This window comes from Phocoena phocoena, chromosome 8 (assembly GCF_963924675.1).
Source record: "Phocoena phocoena chromosome 8, mPhoPho1.1, whole genome shotgun sequence".
Taxonomy (NCBI): Eukaryota; Metazoa; Chordata; class Mammalia; order Artiodactyla; family Phocoenidae; genus Phocoena; species Phocoena phocoena.
Window position 1 is genome coordinate 32,203,609 of NC_089226.1, and position 25,726 is coordinate 32,229,334.

A 25,726-nucleotide genomic window follows, 5' to 3' on the forward strand; every position below is an offset into this window, starting at 1 on the left:
TCTAGGCACTACCCATAATAACAGCCCTTTCTAGAACACTAAACTACCACCAACATTTGCAGACTGCCCCAACCAGATTTAAACTACCTGTGAAATATAAACTACTAGTCATGTATTCTAAATGCATACATTCAAAGCTACCATTTTAAAATAAATTGCAAAGTAGGGAAAACTTAAAAAAAAAAAAAAGATACATTCTGCTATCACACTATCATAAACATTATAAGTGTGTGTGTGGGTATATATAGAGAGAGCAGATTACCAAGATTTAAATAAGATGGTAAAAAAAACCAGGACATGTAGATTTACCAAAGGAACTACAATAACTGTCCCAAGCTACAAGTATAAACAGATTCACTATAATGGTAATTTGCCTAAGTTCTGAGAAACAACAACAACAAACAACAACAACAACAAAAAAAAAAAAAGAAAGAAAAAGAAAAAAAAGAAACCCCAAAACAATAAAAACCCCAACCAAGACAAAAAACAAACAAAAAAGAAACCAAAAACAACAACAACAAAAAACCACAATAAAACCCACCAAAACCTATTCTAGAGTATGTGGCAATAATTAATATATTTCTATGGAAATTATCTCAAGCCTTATAAGCTCCTAAAATAAAATCAACGTCACTATGTGACTAATGATAGCACTAGGAGGAAAAAAAACCCACTGAAAGTAAAACAGTCTTCAGCCTTGGTTTCAGCTATCTCTTCAAATCAGCATAAGTACTTAATATCAGATACAACATTTTTGGCTTGTCAGACCAGTAAGTCATGTTTTTCCACTGGCCAAAGGCAGCTGAAGAAACAATTGCTTGAACAAACTAAATGCTGTGACGTGAAGCATTTGACTTCCAAGTCTGAGTATTTAGTTAAAATGACTGGTGAACGTCTAACTGGGCAAAAGGAATGGCATCCATCATCCAAACAGGCTCACTTCCCCCAGCCCCCAAAACAAACAGTAGTTATAATAGCAAAAGAAACAAAAAAAGTTTTTTTTGATTCTTTAGAGCCAAACATGGAAGAGGTCAGCAATATATTAACAGCAGCAATGGACAAGGAAGAGCAAAATAGTGGATGAAAGAATCTTGCTGGACGTTTGTTCATCTTTTTCTGTATTAGCCAGAAGATCACAACCGGCTTATTTGGAAATTTCAGGTATATCTCCTTAGATCCTTCACAGATTTAGAATTCAGTCTACCTGAGGGCTCTATAACCATGTAAGAAAGCTTTCTTTATCTAGCTTGGTGGCGGCCAAAACAGATTCCATGTCATTAAGGATGTCAGAACTCAAAGCTTCTTGTAGACTTGGCATCAACTCCTCTCCTTCTATGTTCATTCCATCTCCTTCCAGTGTTCCAAGGTCCACATTTGTCCCAGGAATGGCTTCAAGATAGTCTGGGAAACGGTTCTGCTGTGAGGGTAGGGTGCTTTGGTTGATAGTGTCACCTAGATGGAACAGGGAGAAAGAGAATAGGTCCTTTTTGAAAAGCTAACATCAGAGCCATATCATGTGAGTATACATAAATGCACAGGGAAAGAAACGCATTCCTGACCGACCTCCTCCACTGGCCCACAGTTTACTTAAGGTCAAACAACTCACAGATAGCAAAGTAACAACGCAAGTTTCCTTTTGCTTCAAAATTGTTCAGATATTGAACAAGCTTGATTGCTTACTACTATGTGCTGAGCAGTGAAGGGGGTCCTGAAAAAAAATGCCTTAAAAAATTATATACAGCAAGAGAGAAAGAACAAGTATGACACAACAGCATCACTACTTGACTCTCTTCCAGGTATGCACCACCATAAGATAAAATATAAAAATGAATGGTATAGACCTGTCTTTCTCTGAAGTACACACTGGGGAACAGAATCAAAGAACTGCACAAAACTATTCCACCCTTAGGAGATTCACATTCACAACAGTAAAAACAAGCCTCCCAAAAAGTCCTTGGATAGGTAAGTCTTCCTAGCTTTGCTTCTAGGTTTCCCAAACTTACCTTGCCAAGAAACCTTTTTGTCCATGACAATGTTAACATTCCTTAACACTTCAATGGAACATGCTTTCAGAAAAACTAATATAAACCATTAAGTGTTAAAGAGAGAAATGGGGGGACAGAGGAGTCAGGAAAGGTGTTATGAATGAGATGGGTTTGAAGCAACTCCTATGGATGAGTTAAGATTTAGATGAAGAGAGGGCGCTGTGGGTTCCCAGAAGCATCAAAGCCATAAACTGGATGAGCACAGGTACAGAAGACTTGCCAAACACTTTTAGAAGCTGCCGGCTAAAGAACTAGCTAGCTGGAGAACTGCTTCATTTCCCCGCCAATTCGTGCCCTCTGATAGCTGCCAAGGCCAGGGTCACCGGGTAAGCCACAGGAAAAAGGGTTCTATAATTACCCCTGTGACACAGGTATTTCTTAGCTTCTGCAAGATCCCTGAAACTATTCTAACAATAAAGTAGGTAAGCCCCACCACCTAGCCTTTCGTGCCCTCTGATAGCTGCCAAGGCTAGGGTCACCGGGTAAGCCACAGGAAAAAGGGTTCTATAATTACCCCTGTGACACAGGTATTTCTTAGCTTCTGCAAGATCCCTGAAACTATTCTAACAATAAAGTAGGTAAGCCCCACCACCTAGCCTTTCCTACCTGGCTTCCTGAGCCCCATATCACCTAAATTGGACCAAAGACCCTCACAAAAAAGAGGGAAGCAGACAATGAATCACATATAGAGACATATGAATCACATATAGAGATCTTCTCCAAAATTAAGAACACAAATCCAGGGGCTTCCCTGGTGGTGCAGTGGTTAAGAATCCTCCTGACAATGCAGGGGACACGGGTTCGAGCCCTGGCTCGGGAAGATCCCACATGCCACGGGGCAACTAAACCTGTGCACCACAACTACTGAGCCTGCACTCTAGAGCCTGCGAGCCACAACTACTGAAGCCCATGTTCCGCAACAAGAAAAGCCACCACAATCAGAAGCCTGTGCACTGCAACGAAGAGTAGCCCCCGCTCGCTGCAACTAGAGAAAGCCCGCGAGCAGCAATAAAGATCCAACACAGCCAAATAAAATAAAATAAAATAAATTTATTTAAAAAAAAGAAAAAAGAATACAAATCCATATAACAGAGACTTCTAATAGGGTCCTCAACTGCTCTGTCAATTAACTCAATGTTTTAAATGCTAAAATATAAAATAAGTCATGTCAAATAGAGCTGAGATATTCATGACATTTAAAAACTGGGAAAAGACTGAAATTACAAGATGCCAACAAAACAAACAAAAAAACCCCACAAAGCAAACTTAATTTGAATTGAAGTTTACAGGATCTCAATTGGTTTTCTTCTGAATAATCTTTGCTCACAACAGTTTAATTAGACCTGGTAATACAATGACTACTTCTCACTGAAAGCTAGAGGAATAAAGAATACCAACCTGTATCCATTTCATCAACACTGTTCAAGAAGTCGTCTGGGGTCCGAGGGACACTGTAGCTGCTCATGCTTAGTCCGCTGTCTGTGCTCTCATCTCGAGAGTGATAGGTGCCACTACAAAGAATGAGAGTTAAAGACCAACACAAAAAATTTAAGAAATGATTTCAAGGTAAAAATATAAACACCTGCTGAGTACCAACATGATTCTCAAAGAGGATTAGTGAAAATTCTTGCCCTGCAGCATCTGAAACAAGCACCCTCCTTCAGGGCCCATACAAAGCTCTTTTGCTATGAGGTGAAACAGACAAGTTAATCCTAATTGAAACTGGCAACTTTAGGGGGCCAAAATTTTCCTAAGGTTCTGGGCTTGGTGGCAATAAGGGAAAAGAAAGATATTTCCAGTTTTCCTAGGTGACAGAAAATTCTCTGTGTAGATATTCTCTAGTATCATTTGAATCTAGGGGCTCCACATGGCTCATTTGTTTCAAGGTCTCAATTCCCCAAGTGGCAGTGGTCACAGGCATAGGTCAAAACACAACCTCCAGGTGGGTGGTGAAACAGGTCTGCACTAGATTCATGCTAAATTCCTAGCTCTCATGCACAGAGTTTAAGCCAGAAAAATCAAACCAAAATAAAGAACCAGAATTTCTTTTTCGACTGGGCCAAAACATGAGTCACTGCCGATAAGAACTGAACTCCCTAGCTTGATCTCCTTGTTTCTGTTTGGGAAAGGCGGGGAGCTGCAAACAAACACCTTAGCATGAGATAGGAGTCCTGAGAGTTCCAGATGACGGAAAGATTAAAAACAAAAAACAAAAAAACTACAAGGCACATACCTTGAGAAAAACAGAAAACTATGAGCCAAGACAGGTTTTTACTTTAGGCTAAATGAAAACTATCACAGATTGACATACAAGTATGGTAAATATCCTTAGACTATTACTTTCATAAATACGACACTCTCCTAACCTAGTAGCACACAGACACCAGGTGGCATCGTCTGTAGAATTGGGGGTTCTGCTAATTGTAGAAAAACTATGGCAAAGTGTGAAATAAAGGCAATTGTTCGTAATGGTCTCTGACTACAGGGCAAACTCTAACTTTCTCCACAGCTTGGACACTTAAACAGCTGTTTAGCTTACACAAAAGTTAAACAAAAAATAACTAAGCTTTAAAAACAAGATTTAATAGTTGCACAAGGTCGAAAGCTCAGTCCCCTAAATTTCTTTCCTAAATTACTCAATGCACTTGCCTTGTTCTCCCTCCCCTTCACTCTGTATATTGCAACCACTAGTTTAATGCTTCTGTCAGATTTTGGCAAGATTCAAAAGCCTCACACAGATCCAAGAAAACACAAATTTGCCTCTGAGACCATTTGTATGCAATGCAGCTACTTTGGAGAAGGTCTCAGGATGTGGTTTGTTTTTATTTTGCCTGTCTTGATCTGGGACAAGGGCCTGGTCCTAGTCATCACTCTATTCCCACTGCTGAGAACGGAGCACATATCAAGACACTCAAGACTCTGTTACAGAATAGCTGAATGTACACAGTTGTTCAGAGTTCTTTCCAAGCCCCAGGGGAAGCACATGGGCACTCCTGAAGACAGAGTTCACAAGGCCATTTCCCTGGTTAGGGACTGCTCCCTGCAGCCCCCCAACCTCCCTTCAATAAACATTCACTGAGCATCTGCTACTACGTGATAGTGATTAGAATAGTCTGAGGATACAACAAAAATCTACAACTGATGCTTTCTGAGAAGCTCACAACTTCAGGGAGGGAGGTGAACAAATACGTTAATGAATCATATACAAGGGCTACGTGAGCAAAGTGCTTTCAGAACAAAGAGGAGTAAGCCTGAAACGTACAGGGGAAAGGTTTCATGGAAGGGAATGTGGGAGCTGGCCTTGAAAGACCTCAGAGTAAAAGGGAGATGAGGGGATGTTCCACCACTACTAAGAGTCAACTCCATGGCAAGTTAGGGGAACAAGTGTTTAGAGCTTAAGGAATATGTATAAATCGAATGATGGGCAGTGGGGAAACCATCAAGAGTTTCTGAAAAGAAAAATGTTATAGTCAGATGTGTGTTTTAGAACCTGGGGATACTACAGAGAGTAGACATGGAATTTTGCCCTGAGACTAACAACACGGGTAATGTTCCACTCTGTGATCTTTACCAGAAAATAGAATCTTAAACTGTAGCTCAGCTCTTATCAAAAGTTTTAATAAACAATCTGCACAAATGACTATCAGGAGGATATGCAGTCTATCCATTTTTTTTCCAAATGGTCTAATTTTATCCCTGGATCAATACAGGCTTTCAATACGACGGGTACTGGAATTATATTGATCTGAAATTTCCTTTGTGGAAAAGAAAGTTCTGTGGCTATGACCTTTCCTAATTAACCTCAGTTTAAGCTTAGAACTACAGTCTTATATAAATATACTCAATTTTTGGCAGAACTTTAAACTGCATATATCAGAAGAGTAAATACAAACTTAAATACCCTTTAGATGGCCTTTGAAACCAAACTTACCAATTAGGGCACCAGCACTAACTAACCTTAAGACAGAGCAAATGACAGAAAATTCTATTGTACTAAATATTTTGGTATGACAAGGTGTTTTGTTTTTCTTAGGATCAGGATGTTTTCAATTCAATTGGTGAGAACTGAAAGGGTAGCATTATAGCCTTCTTAAACAAACACACCTTTAAATGTTTTAAAAAGTACACTGTTTAAAATTGGTTAAAAAAAAACAAAAGCAAAGACCAGAAAGCATTTGTTCCTTACTTTAAAAGCTGAAACTCCATAAATATTTGACAATCTAGAAGAAAGAATTGTAGTCAAATCTTAATTTTAAACGGCCTTCTAGGCAAAGAATATGTTCTGTTTCAGCTTGCAGTTTTCAACATAGCCCTCCCTACAAATCATCCTTAAACTATGTTATTTTCAATACTCTTTAATATTAATACATTATTTGAAAGAGGCACAACCTTACTTTTATCTCCTTGACCTATAGCCCTTAAGAACATGAGGCCTTACAGTGCTCCTGCAGTGAAACTTCTCAGGCTGAACACTTATGTGGAAAATTCCTTCTAATGATCCTTACAATGCAGCCCTAAGTAGGCTTAAGATGCAGTTCATTTGCTTTTATAGAAAGGCATTCACATGTTCCTTCATGATTCTGCAAGTAACTGTTTTTCAACAGTATAGGCACAAGCAAACACGTGACTGTGAATAAGTATCCCCTCTACAAGTCTGAACAGCTCATTTCCTCTCACACGAGCCAGCTTTTAATCCTCAAGTTTTATTGTACTAGCCATTTATGGAGAGATTCATTTACAGCTATGGTTTTTGGCCCACAAAGATGTTCAAACAGCTTATTACAAGTACTAAGGAGAATCACCTTAAAACTATGATCTTTTTCAGATGTTGGCCAGTAGCAACTCTTACCAACCTGTTAAGAAAGGGATCAGAGCTATTGGTCGTCATTGTTCTCAATTCCTGAGACATCCCAGGAGAAGATACTGGATTTTGAGTCCCACCATCCTGCTCCAGTGTTGGTAACTGGCTACGGAGAGCTAATTCCTAGAAAAAAATCAACACAAATAAACAGAATCAATCTGTTGATTAACAAAGTTATCGTTAGGTTTAAAGTAATAAACTTGTACGTATAAAGCTGAAGTATTAACATCTAAAAGTTAATGAGTTTCCCAATCAGAAGGACCAGGTTCTTCTATCCATTTCAAGTGATTAAACATTAAATTATATAAACTGAAAGTTTAATTAGTCTTATTAACCCCAAAACATATATACTTAACTACTTAGCTTCCTTTTGGTATTTTCCTTTTCTGGCAGACATTCCTAAATCCCTCCTTTGGGGTAGAATGGCAAGTCTGATCTTTACAAAAGAGAATTCTTCTTACAGTTTATTTTTACTCACCAACCCTCATATGGTTTTATATGTTTGGCACCAGTAATAAAAATAAAGTCAAATGAACAAAATTTGGTGATTTACCAAGACACCAACACTCCTCACTGTCCTCCTGCATTGTTTTACACTTTGGTATCAAGTAACTCATTCTGACTTCAGGTTTTTCAATCTTGAACTGACTTCGGGGGCATCCAACAATTTCTCAGCAAGATTCTACCTGGAAACTGAGCAAAAGCTATAGGCCATTACTACCCTGATCATTTCAGAAGGGCTGCCTCAACGTGCTTCCAAACATTCCAGGCCTCAGCTTTATATTTGCCTGGGGCTTCAAGGCTAGTTCACCTCACTCTGGCCAACTCTTACACCTTCATACCTCACCCCCTGCAGCCTTCCTGAGCCAAGCCTGCTCGCTGAGGCACACACCATCTCCAGCATCCTCACTCCCAGTCACCACTGGGTCCGGAAGCAGTGGAGATATTCTCTGAGCTCTGCACCACCACTTCTAGACTATGCAACAACCACTTCTTTTTACTCAGGTTTCTGCCTCCTAGATACCCCATCCTTTAAATGGGTTTCTTAACCAGAGGATCATGACAGAATGCAGAGGGTATGTGAACTTGGATGGAGAAAAAAATTTACATCTTTATTTTCATTAACCTATAATTAAAATCTAGCATTTTCTTCAATTATAAATATAGGCAACAAACAGTAGTATTTACTATACCTTTGACTTTTCATCAATAGAAAACATTTTCATATCATGCTCTAGTTGTTGCAAATGTATCAAAATACCATTTATATTCATTACTATTTCAATATTATATTAATTTTAAGACATGCCACTATATCTCATTACTTATACATTACACAGATGATTCACTCAACATGAGTTCCTTGAATTTCTGTATTCCAGTGATCTTCATCCCTACCTACCTCAATCACCCACTTACACAGCCAAGATCTTGTTATTCCAAAACCAAACCTACCTCTACAATCTTTACTCATGTTTGGGACAATGATCATTGTTTCACTTCATTGCAACTGCATCTATCACCCGGGAACTGTCAACATCCATGCACAAAATCTATACAGTAATCTAACGCTGAAATTCCTGGCTCTCTAAATTGCAATGATGTTGACCACTTTACCACTGTATTTCAGTCATTAACTTCCTCGGTCACACCCTGAGCTGGTTTAGAAACTTCTTCCCCAGAAATCTTACATGTACTCATCCCGCTTTCTGGAACCGTATTTTTTCTTTCCATCCAGTTTCTTCTGCCTCCTACTATTCCAATCTATTGGCTCTCCTTCCCTACAAGTTTAAATGCAGGGCTGATCATTTTAAATACACATGATTACCTTTCAGATTCCTGATACACACATAATTTTATTTCAACACAGCAAATTCCAACCATGAATCAATATTAAAAATGTGCTTGCTTCATTTCTATACTGAGACTGCTAAGAAATGCTACAGAAAAATCATACAACTATCCAGACTGTTATAAACTAATAGTCTTTGGCCTTGGCTGGGCCCTCCTTAGTACCACTCATTGTTTTTTTGTTTTTTTCTTGGGTCCTTGGTTACTTTTTTCTCACATTCTCATGATTACTACTCCAAATCTGGCACACTCTCTCAAGACCCTGTTCACTTAAGTGCTTTTCCTTTTTCAAGCTCTCTCGCATTTAAATAAGAACACTGAGGTCATCAGGAACAATCTGTGGTTTTCTGGATCCTCCTGTCATCTCTTCCTGCTCCCCCAAAGCCATCTTCATTCATCACCTTTGTAACTTTTCTTCCAGTCTCAGAAAATGGATTCCCTCCCGCTGTCTCCTGTTCTAGGCCAACCCACACTCCTAGCAGCTTCTGGGGATCCATTTTACTTGTTTTCTCTATCTTCTATCTTTGATGTGCCCCTTGCCCCCATTTTCACCTTACAAAGTGAGAAGTGACTTTAAAACAAAGTGCACTCCCTGCAGGTCTTTAATATGAAATGCTTTCTCTTGGTACCATGTCTTTCCATATACTCTTGACTAGAACACTTTTCTTTCTTATTATTTAAGACACAGTTACCTTCTCTAGGTTAATTCTCCAGAATGATCCCATTTCCATCTTCGGATTGGATTGGATTAGACAGATAGACAATATGTCTTTCACACCCTGAGCATATGTATGTAACATGATCTTGGCACTTACCACATGATATTGTAATTGTTTCTTCTCTGTCCCTTAAGGGTACAAAATGAATAAATGAATGACTATTTTGGAGCATAAAACAAGAGCTTCTAAATACGCTGAAGAATTTATGTTGCTATTAAAATATAAGGATGTTAAAAGCAATAAATTTTATTTTACTTTAAAATATTTATTTATTTGGTTGGTTGGTTGGTTGTGCTGGGTCTTAGTTGCGGCATGCGTGTGGGATCTAGTTCCCTGACCAGGGATCAAACTCAGGCCCCCGGCATTGGGAGCACGGAGCCCTATCCACCAAGGAAGCCCCAAAAGCAATACATTTTAAAGTGAATAAAATTATAGGCTCTGGGTGAGGCTGATGCCTAGGGAAGGCATGCTCATGTTTCTGTGTACCTAGTTTTGAACCTTGCAGCACAAAGCAAATACATCATTACTGAAATAACTTAATAAATTGGCTATAATTTTCATATTGTTTTTACAACTTTTATTTTACCCCTTTTGATGGTTTCCACTTTTTCAAGGTTTTATGAAGTTAAAGCTAATTGTTATGTGCAAAATCTCCATGTTCTCGCTACTTGGAATCCTGCCACATTGCTTGTTTGAAGCTATCAGATTTTTACTTTTTGCTGCGTTTAACAACTGAATTTCTACTGTCAGCAGACACTAAAGAACAAACTATCCACATTTACAGTGAAAGGTAATTTAGAGATGCGAATAAGAAGGCCAATGTTTACAAGTTGCCTAAGAAGACATCCAACCCCCTGAAAGGCTATGGAAATACTTCTCATCAAATCCATATTTGAGCCAGGACTAAGAGTAACTAACCTAGGGATTCATGTAAACTGAACTTGAAAGGAACAAGGGGAAAAAAATGCCACTTTATTTACTGGTGGTGGTGGTAGGATGGTGTTAGCATTATCAACCAAATAGTGAAGAATACGGCATGAAAACAAACGTAATGTGGTAAGGCCAATGATATAAATAACATATACATAGATTATAGAACCCATATAACAGGTATGGATATTCAGCTCAGGTTTGAAACTTCTAGTTACAGGAAAAACAAACAAACAGAACCCCAACACCAACCAACCAGGGTTGATTAGAAGTAATTTTTGAAGTATTATTGAGGTATAACTGATATATAATAACTTACACATACATCATCCAAAAATGGGTATATATTCTTACATAGCTCAGTATTTGTTAGGAACAAAATTACTTTAACTAAACTTGACTACTTGGTAGCCCCCGCCCCAGGGCATTCGTTCGTTCGTCCTTCCTTCCTTTCTTCTCCCTCCCTCCCTCCCTTCCTCCCTTCCTTCCTTCCTCCTTCCCTTCCTCCATCTTTCTTTTCTTTCCTTCTTTCTTTCCTTCCTTCCTTTCTTTTCTTATTAGTCATCCATTTTATACACATCAGTGTATATATGTCAATCCCAATTAATTCTTTTGTTAATATTTTCATCTGTGAACATAATTTATTTCACTGGGTTCAATAAGATGAAACATTTCTGTTGATATTTTAAGGAAATTGTCAAAAATTGGGGAGGAAAACCATATGTATTTTGTAGGAAAACAGGCCAACTTCCCCCTCCTCTTAACATATATCAATAAGTTCAGAGTTCAACTGAATATAAAAACAGTAACATCCACTTCCACATAAACACACACACATGCATGCATGCACACACACCCCCACATAGAGATGTGGAAATCTGCGGAAGTATCTACTCCATGCTTTACCTAGTCAGACTTTGAAGGAGAGTGAATGTGGAGTCAGAACTAACTGAAAGAGCTCCTCCCTAAGCTGTCCTGCTGCCAGTGAGAAATAGTTAAATCATGGGTTTCATTGTGAGTAAGCTTTGTAATTCCTTGTATCCTTAGCCAAGGATTGTAAATGTGAAAGTGAACACACTGCATAAAATTAATAATTTTAGAAGTAAAATATTTAAAATTTGTTTCAGAGTTGTACAGACTTTTGGCCAGTGATTTTAGAGAAAAATAATTAATATGGATAAGTATGAAATGAAGTTAAATAATCTGAATTTTTTAATCAAAAATATTTTATATAAACTTTCTCCATTATATGCATTTAAAAATAATTCCTGGGCTTCCCTGGTGGCGCAGTGGGTGAGTGTCCGCCTGCCGACGCAGGGGACACAGGTTTGTGCCCTGGTCCGGGAAGATCCCACATGCCACGGAGCGGCTAGGCCCGTGAGCCATGGCTGGTGAGCCTGCGCTCCGCAACGGAAGAGGCCACAACGGTGTGAGGCCCATGTACCACAAAAAAAAAAAAAAAAAAAAAAAAAATCCTGTATATATCTACATGTACCTATGTAGAATAAACCCATTCTGTTGCAATAAATTAATTTTGTCAAAACACATTTTGGATGAATATGAACATCATTTTGTAACTGAGTAAATCTGGCATAGCTGTTTTAAAAATCAGCCTTGGGACATAATTGGATTGTCTACAAAAACTGATTTCAGTTGAAACACTTCATGTTGAAAGTTATGTCTATCTCTAAGGAGTTTTTTATCCTGAACAAATGTCTAATATTAGAATACTGAGCTAAAAATACAAGTTCGTTAAGCTTCTCTTTTTCCCAAAGGTAGTCAGAATAAACAGTCTGACAGACTTTCAAAAATGGAGAAGTAAGCAAGTTATAGGAAATTCAGCCAAAATTTATCATGCTTCTGTATTTCAAAGGTCAAACAGTTCTTTTAGAGTATTTGACTTTTTCTAAAGGAAGCAAATATTTTTAGCTCATTTTCTTCTGTAATAATACAAAAATGTGGTGGCTTTTCCCATTGAGCTTGTAAATCTTAGCTAATCTGGGACGCATGTGGAGTCAGAGCTATCTGCAACTATAAGTAAAACTGATGGTCCCAGCTTGGTCTGGAGGGAACTTTCCAGGATGGTTTATAAAGGAAAACATGATTTGCCTGGTTCACATAGTGGATTTTTATGGACTCAGGATCCAGCCATGAGCCATTGGTCCTTTTTGTATTTCCTTTCTCTCATTTAAATAGGAGTATCATTTCTCATAGGGTAAAAAAGATACTTTAAGATAATATATATCTGGTAGTAAAGTATTTTGGCTCCATATAAAACTGATGCTTTGGTTCACATCATTTAGAAAAATAAGGAGAAAGGCAGTAGAAGAAGTCAGTAGTCTGGAAACATTTAGAATATCTCTAGGTTATTAAATTCTTTAGAGTATCCAAGAGACATGGAAGCATATGTCTACACAAGTCAAAATTTAGAAACAAGTCAAATATCTATCAGTAGGTGAACAGATAAACAATTGTAGTATATCCCTACAATGGAATACTACTTAGCAATAAAAAGGAACGAACTATAAATACAACATGAATGAATCTCAAAATAATCATGCTAAGGTGAAAAAGTTATGATTCCATTTATAGAAAATTCTGTAAAGCTAATGTCAACTTTACTTTCTTAAAGCAATTTTATCTTCAGCAAATACCATGTAAGAGTGTTTCATTTCTGGATAATATACGGCACACAAATGAAGGTTCCCCTCTCTCCAACCTAATCAATTTATTTAAGGTAGGTCAGTTTAGCGAACTAGAAATCCAAATTTAGAAATGAAGAATAACTCTGAAAATACACATCATTTAAACAGTTTGTCTTAGTAATAGCAGTTTATGTCAACAATTTTAAAAACAAACAAACAAAAAGCCATTTCTTCCAACTGTTCAAGATAGGTCTTGCCATACCCCATTTTCCAACACAGCTTTAAACATTCACAGAATATTTATGTTGGAAGTTATTAAAACATTTAGCCAATGTTTAGAATGCTTTTTGTTTTTTAATATTTGTGCCATTTACCAAAGTATCTTCAACTTCAGAACAACCTTTTTGACTAAAAAGATGTGTATCTATGATTCAAATTCATAGAATGATTCACAGAATCATTAGAATCTATGATTTATTCAATATTAGGACTTCAAAAAGAAGAGAGATAAACTTGGAAAAGGTATTAATTGGATTCTGAAAAAGCTTTTCTAGTATCTGCTAACATAAAAGAGAGTTTGGAGGGGAAAAAAAAGCCAAAACTTTGCTATTATTAAATTCAGAAAAAAAAAAAAAACTGTGGTGATTATTTTCACATGGCTCTGAACAGGGGTCCTGTACTATTTTGCTCTATTTGACTAAAACTATGGACATCTGAATCTCTTCACCATTTCGGGCTACCAGTGTAGTACAATATCCTCAACATTAATACTGTGGGTTTTATCCAGCATTAACCCAGTAACTGACCCTGGTGTGTATTTATTACTATCCATAAGGAATGGCGACTACACAATATTCATTAGTTGCAAAAAATTTATAGCTATAATTTCTATGAAGAGTAAAGCAATTATTTGCTCAGAGATAAGCTATCTATACACAGCAGTCTTGTTTCTATTTTCTGGGTCGTTTCAAGCATTCTGATGAGGGCACTTGGGGATGCGTTTTGACCTATGCCTTATGAAGGAAATGGAGAATCTTAATCAGTAAAAGGGAAGGGGAAAAGTCAGGTACTCCTTATGGGGAAAAGCTCATGAGTGGAATCATGGCAACAAGACAGAGGAGTGCACTTGGCTGAAGGAAGGTAATTGGCTTAACCAGAACTGAGAGAGAGAAAGAAGGCTACTGACCACAGACCATGCAGAGTTTAGGCTTGATCTCATAGGTATTAGGGAACCGCAGGTACTAAGAACCACAATCTTAAGCATAAGAGAAGGTAAAAACATTCACACTCAGGGGGAACTATCTTTCCTCAAAGTGTTAGTTTCAAAAGACTTTGAAACAGAAGCTGGGATGCATTCCTAACCCACTCTCTCAAAGGTCTCCCTCCAGTCACAGAGGAGAAACTGATGTATTAGTAAGAGTTATACAGAGAAAATTGAACACTCCATACATGTTCAATCTCATGGAGCAAAGACGATGTTTATACTTTTAAAAAGTTTTTTTTTTTTTTCTGAGACCAGAAATTGCTTTAGAAAGAAAAATAGTGAATAATCAAAATGAAATTTAAAAATTTAAAGCTCTATGAGGACAAAGTTTTCCAAAATTCTGCCAACAAACCCTAACAAATTAAGGCAATAATTTCCATTTTTAACTAAGAAAATATACTAACCCCTTTAAAGTTGTCTCAATTTTTCAGAATTTTGTATTAACCTCACCCATACTGACAGTAGTTTATAAGACCAGGAAATTCTACAATAGACAGGTTTTGTTAATCCTATGCAGAAGTACTTAAGAATAGCTTTTGAAACAAGTAATTTGTGAACATTCTGAAGTCTGGTACCTTCCCACAGCAAATGTGGTATATAATTACAAAACAATGCCACTGGTTTCATGTTGCTTGTTAACTTATCTGCACTGATTTCTATTAGAAAAGTAAAAACAAACAACAAACAGAACCCAAACCCCCCACAGCACTGAACAGGAGTGCCTTGCGCTCAAGTATTGAATGGATCCATCCCTTTTTCTTCATTATTCCTGTTTTTTGAGACTGGAAAGCTCTTTCTGGCTTTCTTGATTATCCTGGTAACCTTATTTAGAGGCATCTTCACTTAAGATATGACCCTTCTTTGTGGAATCTTTCCTGGCACCTACCTTAAGATAATCTAGAAAATACGTAGGATGAGAAAAACACAGATACTTGCTTGATACAAATACAACCATATTCTGGGTATTTGAGCAACTCCAAATTTAGCCCTATACTGGAATTTCATACATTTTCACAATTGTGCCAGGTAAATACATTGACAACTGAATCTTATATGACAAGGCAGTATTCTTTTATCCACATATGCAAAGTTAAATTTAAAAAACCTTTTATAAAACCTATCTCTTTCAGGTTTCCTGCTCTGGCTTAGACAAATCTAAGGAATCAACTCTGTAATTTTAATACCATACAAATTTAATAGAAATTCAATTTACAAACCTTAACTTTTCTGAAGCTTTACTACTAAAAGAAGTATCTAAAAACTCCTGATAATTTTAATGAGCAACTGTTTACACTTACACTGATGTAAGAAATAAAGACCTGAAGGTATTTAATTACTTATCAAATTTAAAGTTTAAGATCTTAGTGGAAAAAAAAAAAAGGAAACAATTTCAAAACACTTTAACATGGAGAACCTTTTGCTTGATTCCGAATCTCATTTGAATTAATTTTTGCTCCTATGTTTCTACTTCATTTATTACAAATAAAAGAAACACTTCAGAGAAAAAGCAAGGAAAAATGTCTTCACTTTATATAAAGATCCAATGCTACAGTGCTCTTCCCAGTCAAATGTGGTATTAGAGGTCCTCATTGTAAGAATGTCTGCTCTGCTTTAGCAAAGATGACGTTCATTAGTTATTCCCTGGATTTCTTGATTAAAGGAGGCATTTATGAGAGAGACAATGCATAGAGTTTTTCCTCTCACAAAGTAAACTGGTCTCTATGAAGATTCTATCTGGTGCTCCAAATGGACCAGTTAACAGTATCTAAAACGAGTGGAGTTCTGCCAATTCCCACACTTCCACAGCTCATTCTAACACAATGCACTTGTTAGCCTAGTGCAGAAGAGCTCCACAGAATATGAGGTGTTTCATGGTTGCTTCTGGCAATCTGAGAAAAGTGCAATAATCCCCCAGCTCCTAATTCCTTCAAATCTGTGAACCCTGAACAAACAGAATCTCTTTGGTTTCAAGAATGAGATTCTTTCCATGAGTCAGAAAAGTGCCTATGTTATAGAAGGAAAAAATGGCCACAATCTTTCCATCTAAATAAGGTACCTTCACAACCAGTGTTCCTTTGGGTTCACCAGGGAGGAATGCTGATAAAAGCCAACAAAGAAACCCAAAACAGTACTCAGGTAGATCCTTTGCTCTTCTGATAATTTTAATATTCTTTCTTTGGAGTGTTCACTAAAAGAACCTTTTCCTTTCCTAGTAGTATGATTATAATTCTTAATAAGATTTCCTAGAGTAGCCTACCCAAGTAAATAACCTGTACTACCTTTGTTACTGTTCAAATTATTAATCTCTATAAATCATTGTAAGTACTATTTTAGGCTATGCAAATAAAAAATCAGGCACACTTCAAGGCTGACAGGGTGTATATACTACATATCAAACGTGGGGAAAAAAAAGACCTCAATGGAGTTTTGAATACTACTCTGGGAGGAGTGGGGAGGGAGCAGATAGTGTAAACTTTCTGGGAACAGCAATGTTAACTTAAGTATCATGGTAGAAAGATGCCTCAAAGTTACTCTGGGCTAATCTTCAGTGAGGACAGGCCCCTGGAGCACAAGTTTTCCTCTTTCCTAATTTAATATCTGTTTTCAATGCTAAAACATCAGATAAGAGCCTACCTGACATTTTGGAGAATTTGCTGTGCTGGGATTGATATTCCGCATTGCCTAAGAGTGAAAAATAAGATGGATAAAAATTACTTTAAGCCACATGGTTTGGCTGTGTAGGCTGACTTACAAATTGTATCCAGACATATCACCATAGCACAGAATTCCCAAGCTAGCCCAAGAAGAAGCAGACTGAGGACAGGAGCCAACGGAGTCGCCACATAACAAACGGAAACCTCAGAAGTGTTAAACAGCATTGAGGATAGGACAGTAAGACTTTAGGTGTCAGGGTTCAAATAAAACTGGATATTGGTCAGGTAGGTTCTTTACTTCTGAATATTAGATGAAGCAGGAAAAATATAATTTGATGCTTCAGTGATAAGAGAAACTATCAATGGAAGAAGTTCACAGGAAGCCAAAAGGCTTAAGATATACTGAATTTAACTGATTGCTAAAAAACAAAACCAAAAAATCTTAGAAAACACACCATTAGTATAAGAATAGAGCAGGTCTGTCACTTCAACAAAAGAAAAGACAACACAGTAGGTGGTAAAGAAGAAATAAAGAAGTTACCTTTAAAGGAAACTATTCTGTCTAGGACCCATCACCCAGAGTAAGAGTGAGAATAAGATTTAGAAAAATTCTTTAGAATGAAGAATTTTATAAGTAGCAGCATTTTGCCCATTGGGCGGGAAGGGGGTGGGGGAGAGCTGATCTACGGCAACAACAAAATGATGGATGGCCCATTCCCAGACTTTAACCTTTCTTATTAATAAGGTTTCTTTTTTTTGGTAGTCTTTAATTCATATGTGAAATTATATACGCATACGCCATCTAGTACTCAGTAACAACAAAATGAAAACAGTCTGCGTAAAACATACCCTTAAATTGCTTTATTTCTTCTAAGAGCTATATAACTATAATTTTGATGGTGCTACCTTGTTCTGATGATAAAGTTTTATTTAAATGAAAAATATCTTTCCTTTATAGTAATATGTTAAAAAGTCCATCAGAGATACATTAATCTTGTTAATGTGCTTCCTTTCTCTATCTTCTTAAAGGCGGATGAGGGAATATTTCTTTCAAGACCACTTCTTGACATCATATGCTGGCATCATATTTCTTACTCACTTTGGTGCCAACCACACTACAATTACACTGGCAGGTTACTGATAGCACAAACAGTTTAAAGGTGTGCCTGTCTGGGATTCCATGGCTTAGTTTAATTCTTAGGTACCAGTTCTTCAAATCCCAAATATGAGTTCAAAGACTGTATCAAGTTCATGTATTTCCATTAACACGTGATGCTATTAAGATATAACACTCATGAAAAAAAGTACCTTGTTCAAATGTCTACATCCTGACTACAAAAATGGAGAGTATAATGATATTTTTAATGCCTATACTTAGTATGCTATGACTTAGGTGATGAAAAATAGTACAGATATGTGTATTTCACGTTCGCAAACAGAGAGAATGTCTCTGGGGGAAAAAAAAAAATACAAGAAACTGATAGCTACTTACAACCAGAAAAGAGAACTAGAGAAATGGAAAAGGAGATTTCATTTTCACTGTACGTTTACCTTTTGTACACTTTCAAAATCACATCATCTTTATTATCCAAAATATTTACATAAAAATTTTAAAATATACTGCTTTGAGAAGATCACACTCCCAAAATCTGAACTTAGATTTTATCACTCTGAAATAAGATAAAGTAAAAATTCATTTGAGATGAGGGATTATATATTCTTATGGCACATAAAGACCAACAGTATTTCTGAAAGAAAACTGATAAAAATGGTCGTAAAGTTTTCCAGCTCTCTAACGTTAGAAACTACCCATCCCAACATGAAAAAATATCCATAAGTAGATAATTTTAAAGCACTGTGGGATCTTCTAAACTTGGGATAGCCTGTATTGTTTTAAATAAAACATCTTAGATTCAGCAATACTGAAACATTTATCATTTGAGAAATATCATATTGTGTATTCCCCTAGACAAATAATTCATTTAAAGTAAAAGATGTTTCTACCCAAGTGATGTCCCAGAGTTTCCCCCTTAGTGAAATCCTCAGATATATAGTAGTCTGCAATTCCATGTACAGACATACCTCATCTTATTGCACTTTGCAGACACTGCAATTTTTGTTTTTAAACATACTGAAGGTTTGTGGCAACCCTGTGTCTAGCAAGTCTATCAGAGCCATTTTTCCAACAACATTTGCTCACTTCATGCCTCGGTGTCACATTTTGGTAATTCTCACAATATTTCAGTCTTTTTCATTGTTATTATATTTGTTATGGTGATCTATGATCAGTGATCTTTGATGTTACTATTACAAAAAGATGACTCACTGAAGGCTCACATGATGGTTAATATTGTTTAACAATCAAGTATTTTAAAATTAAGGTATTTAATTTTACATTAAATTTATTTAAATTTTACAATAAACAATTTACATTGTTTATTTTAAGACAATGCTATTGCACACTTAATAGACTACAGTATGGTGTAAACATTAACTTTCATATGCAACGGGAAACCAAAAAATTCATGTGATTCACTTTATTGTAATACTTGCTTTATTGTGGTGGTCTGGAACTGACCGGCAATATCTCCGAGGTATGCCTGTATATTTGAGGAAAAGCACCCTTGCTTCCTTCGATTTTTGCTTGACTGCAATGAATACGACCAAAACATCTCCTTGTGATACAGGTTTACAAGTTATAGCCTATGTGATCAAAGGCCAGTTAAGAAACTAGAAACTAAGATGAAAGCTGGACAGAATGTTTCTGTGTCACTCTAGTTTCAGAGAAACAACATTCTTCTGTAACTAATAAATGTCAAAATGAAACACACCCAACTTTATGTAGGAAAACAAAACCCCAAGAGTGGAAGGCTGGTCTCTAACCTGTGGCCTCACCTGCCGAAGCAGTTCTTGCTGCTTCAGTCGCAGTCTCTCTTTCTCCATCTGCAACTGCTGCAGCCGCATCTGTTGCTGCTGGTTGGAATTGCCACCACCCATGACTCCTCCCTGAGGGCTCTGGGGAGCCAGGGGTGGTGGCTGTTTCACTGGAGCACTCTGACTGATTCTCTGGTTCATGGCTGAAATGAAACAGAAGATCTATCCTAAAAAACTAGCAAGAAAAAGGATATTTAGTTATTCAAAAGCAACTGGGGATATTCAACATAGCCTTTTCTGTAGTAAGACTAGAAATAACCTAAAACTCCACCAAGAGTACAATGGTTACATTAATTTATTATTATTGTAGTCATCTTTGTCATTATCCTAGGATGCAAGGCAGCCATAAGAGAAAAGAAACAAGTAACTCTAGTAGGCAGTGACATGGAACAGTCTAAGACATAGTAAGTTAAAAGCATAGTACAGAATAGATAATATTAAAAAAAAAAAGGGGGCAGGTGGAACATATATTACATGCATATCCAGAGAATCTGAACTGAAGGACAGCCAAGAAGCAATTAAAATCTGTTGGTTCTGGACCTGGGGAACTAGATGGCTAGAGGACCGAGTTCAAGAGAGACATTTTTTATAACTTTTCAAGTTTGAATAATGTGAATATATTGCTTATTATAAAATATAATATATATTTAATTAAAAATAAATCTCTCAAAGTAACTGAGACAAAGCATCCTAAGCATTAAAGCTCATCAACATTATTAATCTTTAAATATAACTCTAATAAATCAAGTAGATTAAATTATCTGATGCATGCTCATAATAAATTAAGCCTACAAGAATCTGGATTGGACTTCCCTGATGGTGCAGTGGTTAAGAATCCGCCTGCCAATGCAGGGAACACAGGTTCGAGCCCTGGTCCGGGAAGATCCCACATGCCGCAGAGCAACTAAGCCTGTGTGCCACAACTACTGAGCCTGCGCTCTAGAGCCCACGAGCCACAACTACTGAGCCTGTGAGCCACAACTGCTGAAGCCTCGTGCCTAGAGCCCATGCTCTGCAACAAGAGAAGCCACTGCAAGGAGATGTCCGTGCACCACAACGAAGAGTAGCCCCCGCTCGCCGCAACTAGAGAAAGCCTGAGCACAGCAACGAGGACCCAATGCAGCAATCAATCAATCAATAAATTAAAAAAAAAAAAAAAAAAGAATCGGCCTGACAATGCAGGAACATGGGTTTGATCCCTGGTCCGGGAAGATCCCACATGCTGTGGAGTAACTAAGCCCATGCACCACAACTACTGAGCCTGCGCTCTAGAGCCCGCGAGCCACAACTACTGAATCTCGCGCGTCTCGAGCCTGTGTTCTGCAACAAGAGAAGCCACCGCAATGAGAAGCCTGCGCACTGCAATGAAGAGTAGCCCCTGCTCACTGCAACTAGAGAAAGCCTGCACACAGCAAGGAAGACCCAATGCAGCCAAAAATAAACAAATAAACAAACAAATAAATTTATTTTAAAAAAAAGAATCTGGATGGCATAGATTGGTCTCATTCAACAGCTCAGGTAGTCATTGTTGTTTTTTTAGTTGAACATATAATATACCATTTGACAATTAGAAACAGACTGGATTCCTACACTAGTGAATTTCTGTCACTGATATAACATTGACCAAACTGTGGATTGTGGTAACCTTGGTGAACAGATGGAAGTTTTATTATGTGAAAATGGCAATAAGAATGATGTATCACCTTTTCAGACACATATTCAACATTTTAAGGTGAAATTTCAGGTCACTGTTTCTACTAAATGTTTAATACATACTGACCAAAGAAAACCTCTGGCCCAAATGACTTCACAAACACTCGAGGAAGAAATAATACTAATCTTATAAAACCTTTTCCAGAGAACAGCAAAGAAGGAAACTCCACAACACCTTTGAGACCAGCATAACCCTAATACCTTACATTAAAACAAAGAAAAATTACAGATCACGTTCTCTAATGAACCTTGCTACCAAAATCTGAAATGACATTCACTGACAGCTCTTATGACATACTGGCTCCCAGCCAAGTGGCAAACTCCTTCTGGTGATTTTTCACGCGTCCTCTGTTGAAGGCACAGAGGCTGCTTGGTAAATGCCAACTCTTCTTGGAGGCTACTTGACCAAACCTCCCCAGCCTTCCCCAGAGTCTGCCATGTGCACTAAGAATCATCTTCCTTCAGGGCACTGCCCTGGGACATTTGTTTACTGACAATTCTCACATGACTGTAATTTTTCATTTACAAATTTGTATTTTCTCTTAGACTGGAGTGCCACAGGAGTGGGGAGAGTATCCTAATTGTGTATATATTCTCAGTGCCCAGTCCAGTATCTTTGCACAAAACTTGTGCTGAAAAAAAACACTGTAATGTTTCTAAGTCAGTTAAGTATTCACTGAGGCAGATATTTAACTATTTAATATATGATAATATAGAAATCCTACCAATTTCCCCTTAGATTGACCAACTCTTCCATGAGACTGCATAACATTGATATAGAACCAAGGATATTAGAAAAAAGGAAAATTACAGACCAACTCTCTCCTAGCATGCCTTGGTTCAATTCAACCTACTGAGATATTTATATAAGGTGATGGTATTTTTGTTCTTACTCTTCCCCTCAATTTTTTCTGTATTTCTTTTTCTAACTTCTTGAGTTGAACTTACTTAGTTTAAGTCTTTTCTTAGAGCATTTAAGTCAATAAATTTACCTTTAAGTACAGTATTTCCTGCATGTCATACAGTTGAAATAGTACGTAAAATTCATGATTGTTCTACCCCAAATACCTGTAATTTCTATTGTGATTTCCATTTAACTCATGAGTTACTTAGGAGTATACTTTTATGCTCTCAAGCATACATTTAAATTTTTAAAAATAATTTCCATAAACAAATAGAGAAGGAGAAAAAATAATATAGACGATGAATCCTCATGTAGTCATCATCCGGGTTCCCAATGATCAATACATAACCAATTTTGTTTTACATCTATTCTCATCGACTTTACCCTCAATTATTTTCAAGCAAATAATACAGCATTTCATCCATAAATAATCACAATATGTATCACTCAGGTTTTTGCTTAGATTCTTAGATCTTATAACTATATTTTCTGTCTAATGCTGAAAAATTTGCTTCCAATAACATTAATATGTACTATCCTTCTATACATATGCAAGTATTTCAAAATAACATACGACCGATTATTAAAGTTATGATCAACAAAATGATTATTAAAAGTTTGGTCCTTAAGATATTTCATTAGGTGTATCCAGCCAAATCACTGTGGTTAAGTGTCATCTGAAATAATTCTCTGTGTGACTCGGCCAACTCAATATACAGGCTCACTTGTGGCGATGTGCTTCTGAATTTCAGACACTGGCTTTACTTGTCACTCCCCACTGCTCCTAGCAGTTTGTTTATTCCGTTTTTAAAAATCAAAGCAAACACACAGATATGGTAGCATACTTCTTAGATATATGGTGGCATATTCTTAATACTTAACTTCATTTTGCCTTTTTGCTAATAACATATCCTTGAGACTACTCCAAAGCAGTATATAGAGGTTCCCCCCCGCCATTTTCTTTTAAAAATAGCATAGTATTTCATTCAACTAATTTCCTATTAGGTACCACAGTTTTAATTATAACCTATATGTTTAATAGCTGGTAGAGCAAGCCATATTTTTTTTGAAGCTAACTTTTTATTATTGGGATCTAATTTTATTGCTTTGTGGTTAAAAGAATCTGGTCTGTATACTGATTCTTGAAATTTGTGACTTGACATGTGGTCAGTCCTTGCTTTTGTACCAGGTCAGGGGCAGACGGCTACACGCCTGGCTTTCACCATTGAGAGTGTTTCATGTATCTCTGTCTTTGTTCTTAACACTTTGAGTTCCTGATATCCTGACTGGCTGACTGGTCCCTAGCCCTGCCCTTGCTCACTGCTTTGTGTGGTTTTGTTTTCTGACCAGCAGAGACTTTTTTAAAATTTATGATCCCAGTTAAGTCTTTCTGGTTATCTCTTTTAAATGTTTTGTCTGGCATAGCAGAGAAGGGATGTCAAAAAAAACATGACTCGCTGCTTCATATTGTTCAAAGCCTTACTAATCTCTTTTATGACCAAAAACAAAAACAAAAAAACACCACATTTATAAAATGTCTTTACAAAGAATAAATGGCTAAAACCTTAATAATTACGGTTTATAGTTAGTATTTTACAGGGGAATGGATAGAAAAAAAGCCAAAAAATTTTAATGGCTAAGATTTGCCAATCAATAACCTCATTTAATACAATTGCTTATATTTTCCTGTCACCAACATTATCAGATGCACAACTGACAGGCCTCATAGTATGATATAAAAAATATGGCCTTTAGAGTCAAACAAACCATGATTAGAGTTGGGCACACCAGTTCGTGGTTCATCTAATCCTCAGTTTCCTCAGCTATACCTGCGGACATTAACATCACCCTTTTGGATCACTGTGGGGCTTATAAGTAATATGTAAAGCATCTATTATAGTCCTGGAATACAACAGATGCTCCAAAAATGTTAGCCTCCTCCCTTTTCCGAATAGTTCTTTCTAAACTTTAAGATTACCAGTCCTGCAGATAATCATCTTGGCTTGAATTCCCATACCTTCCCTCCCCCGTCCTTCTACTTCACCATGCCACTCACTGTTTCTAAGTATTCTGTGATTCATAAAGATACGCATATTTATCTTTCCTGTAAGATCTAAACAGAAAAAAATAGGTGGGGGAGTTTGAGCCTTAGCTTGACCTCCCTAGGGATCCTTCTCTTTTGGTGAACATGTTCTTGGCATTCCCATAGGGCACTCACTCAACATATTTATTTTCCCAAAGAGATGTTTTCTTACATTGTGCTATGTCAGGTTCAATCATACGAGTTAAATATGAATTGGGGGACTGATCTGAGTATCTATCACATATGGTGAACATCTCACAAACTGAGGTCTAGTGCAAACAACTACTGGGGAAAAAATGTTTTCCATTCCAAGCAGTTAAATAAATTAAAAAATTTTAAAAACTGCTAGGAAATAACCCATTAGTAAGTGTTAAAATGATAAAATATGATTGATTTCAAAACAGATTCTAGAGCTATACAGTGTTAAATATTTCATCTATTAAGAAACATTTTTTAAAAAGCTCTTGAGCTTTCCACACTGGATTTTTATTAAGTAATATAGCATTTAACAAGTTAATGTAAATATTCCTTGTGAAAACTAATTGGACAATAACAGTATTGTATGAAAATAAACAGGTAAATATCCTCTGCTTCCCACCAGTTTCTCAGAATTAGATACCATTAGCAGTAATCATTAATGACAGTGACCACTGCTGATGGCACACTCAGTTGGTTGGGAAAGTCTTTTTCAAATCTAAGCTTATCTGACTATTAAAAACCACAGCAAGGGAAAAATAAGGGTATCAAAAGATGGAGTAAGAACGCCACAGAATTAAACAGAAATTTGTACAAAATACGCAATAGAAATAGTCTCTCTGGCTAATAATGGTGAGCACTTTTGGTTGTGTTTACCTAAATGCTGTTACCTATGGATACAAGCAGTGCTACAAGCTTCCATATAAAGAGCTCACTTAAATGACCAATTCAAACAACCGAGTTTATCTACAGAAGCTGGGATTTCTTCTCTTCAGAAGCATCCTGTTCTTTACCTTCTGACTATCTCAAGCATTTCAACAAAGCACAGAGCAGTGCACCCACATGGGGTGCAGCAGAGACCTCACAAGCAGGCAAGAAACAAAACAATCTTTGTTTCTTGGGGGAAGGGGGCAGGGCAGCTAAAAAA

At 37.0% G+C, this 25,726-nt stretch overlaps 1 protein-coding gene across 9 annotated transcripts in view; it reads right to left on the bottom strand.

Annotated features, from left to right (window-relative positions):
• Positions 1–751: 751 nt before the first annotated feature.
• The window catches only part of YAP1 (Yes1 associated transcriptional regulator), a 107,252-nt gene continuing 82,277 nt past the window's right edge, over positions 752–25,726 (bottom strand). For 2 of the 9 annotated variants that reach the window (XM_065881269.1, XM_065881263.1), the window contains 5 exons: positions 19,865–20,046; positions 16,950–16,997; positions 6,899–7,029; positions 3,444–3,556; positions 1,214–1,452 (listed from right to left, as the gene is read on the bottom strand). In XM_065881269.1, the coding sequence (XP_065737341.1) occupies positions 1,214–1,452; positions 3,444–3,556; positions 6,899–7,029; positions 16,950–16,997; positions 19,865–20,046 (713 nt within the window). Of the gene's footprint in view, positions 1,453–3,443; positions 3,557–6,898; positions 7,030–16,949; positions 16,998–19,852; positions 20,047–25,726 lie in introns of all 9 variants that reach the window. The other 7 variants (XM_065881268.1, XM_065881262.1, XM_065881271.1 and 4 more) reach the window with 4 other exon arrangements.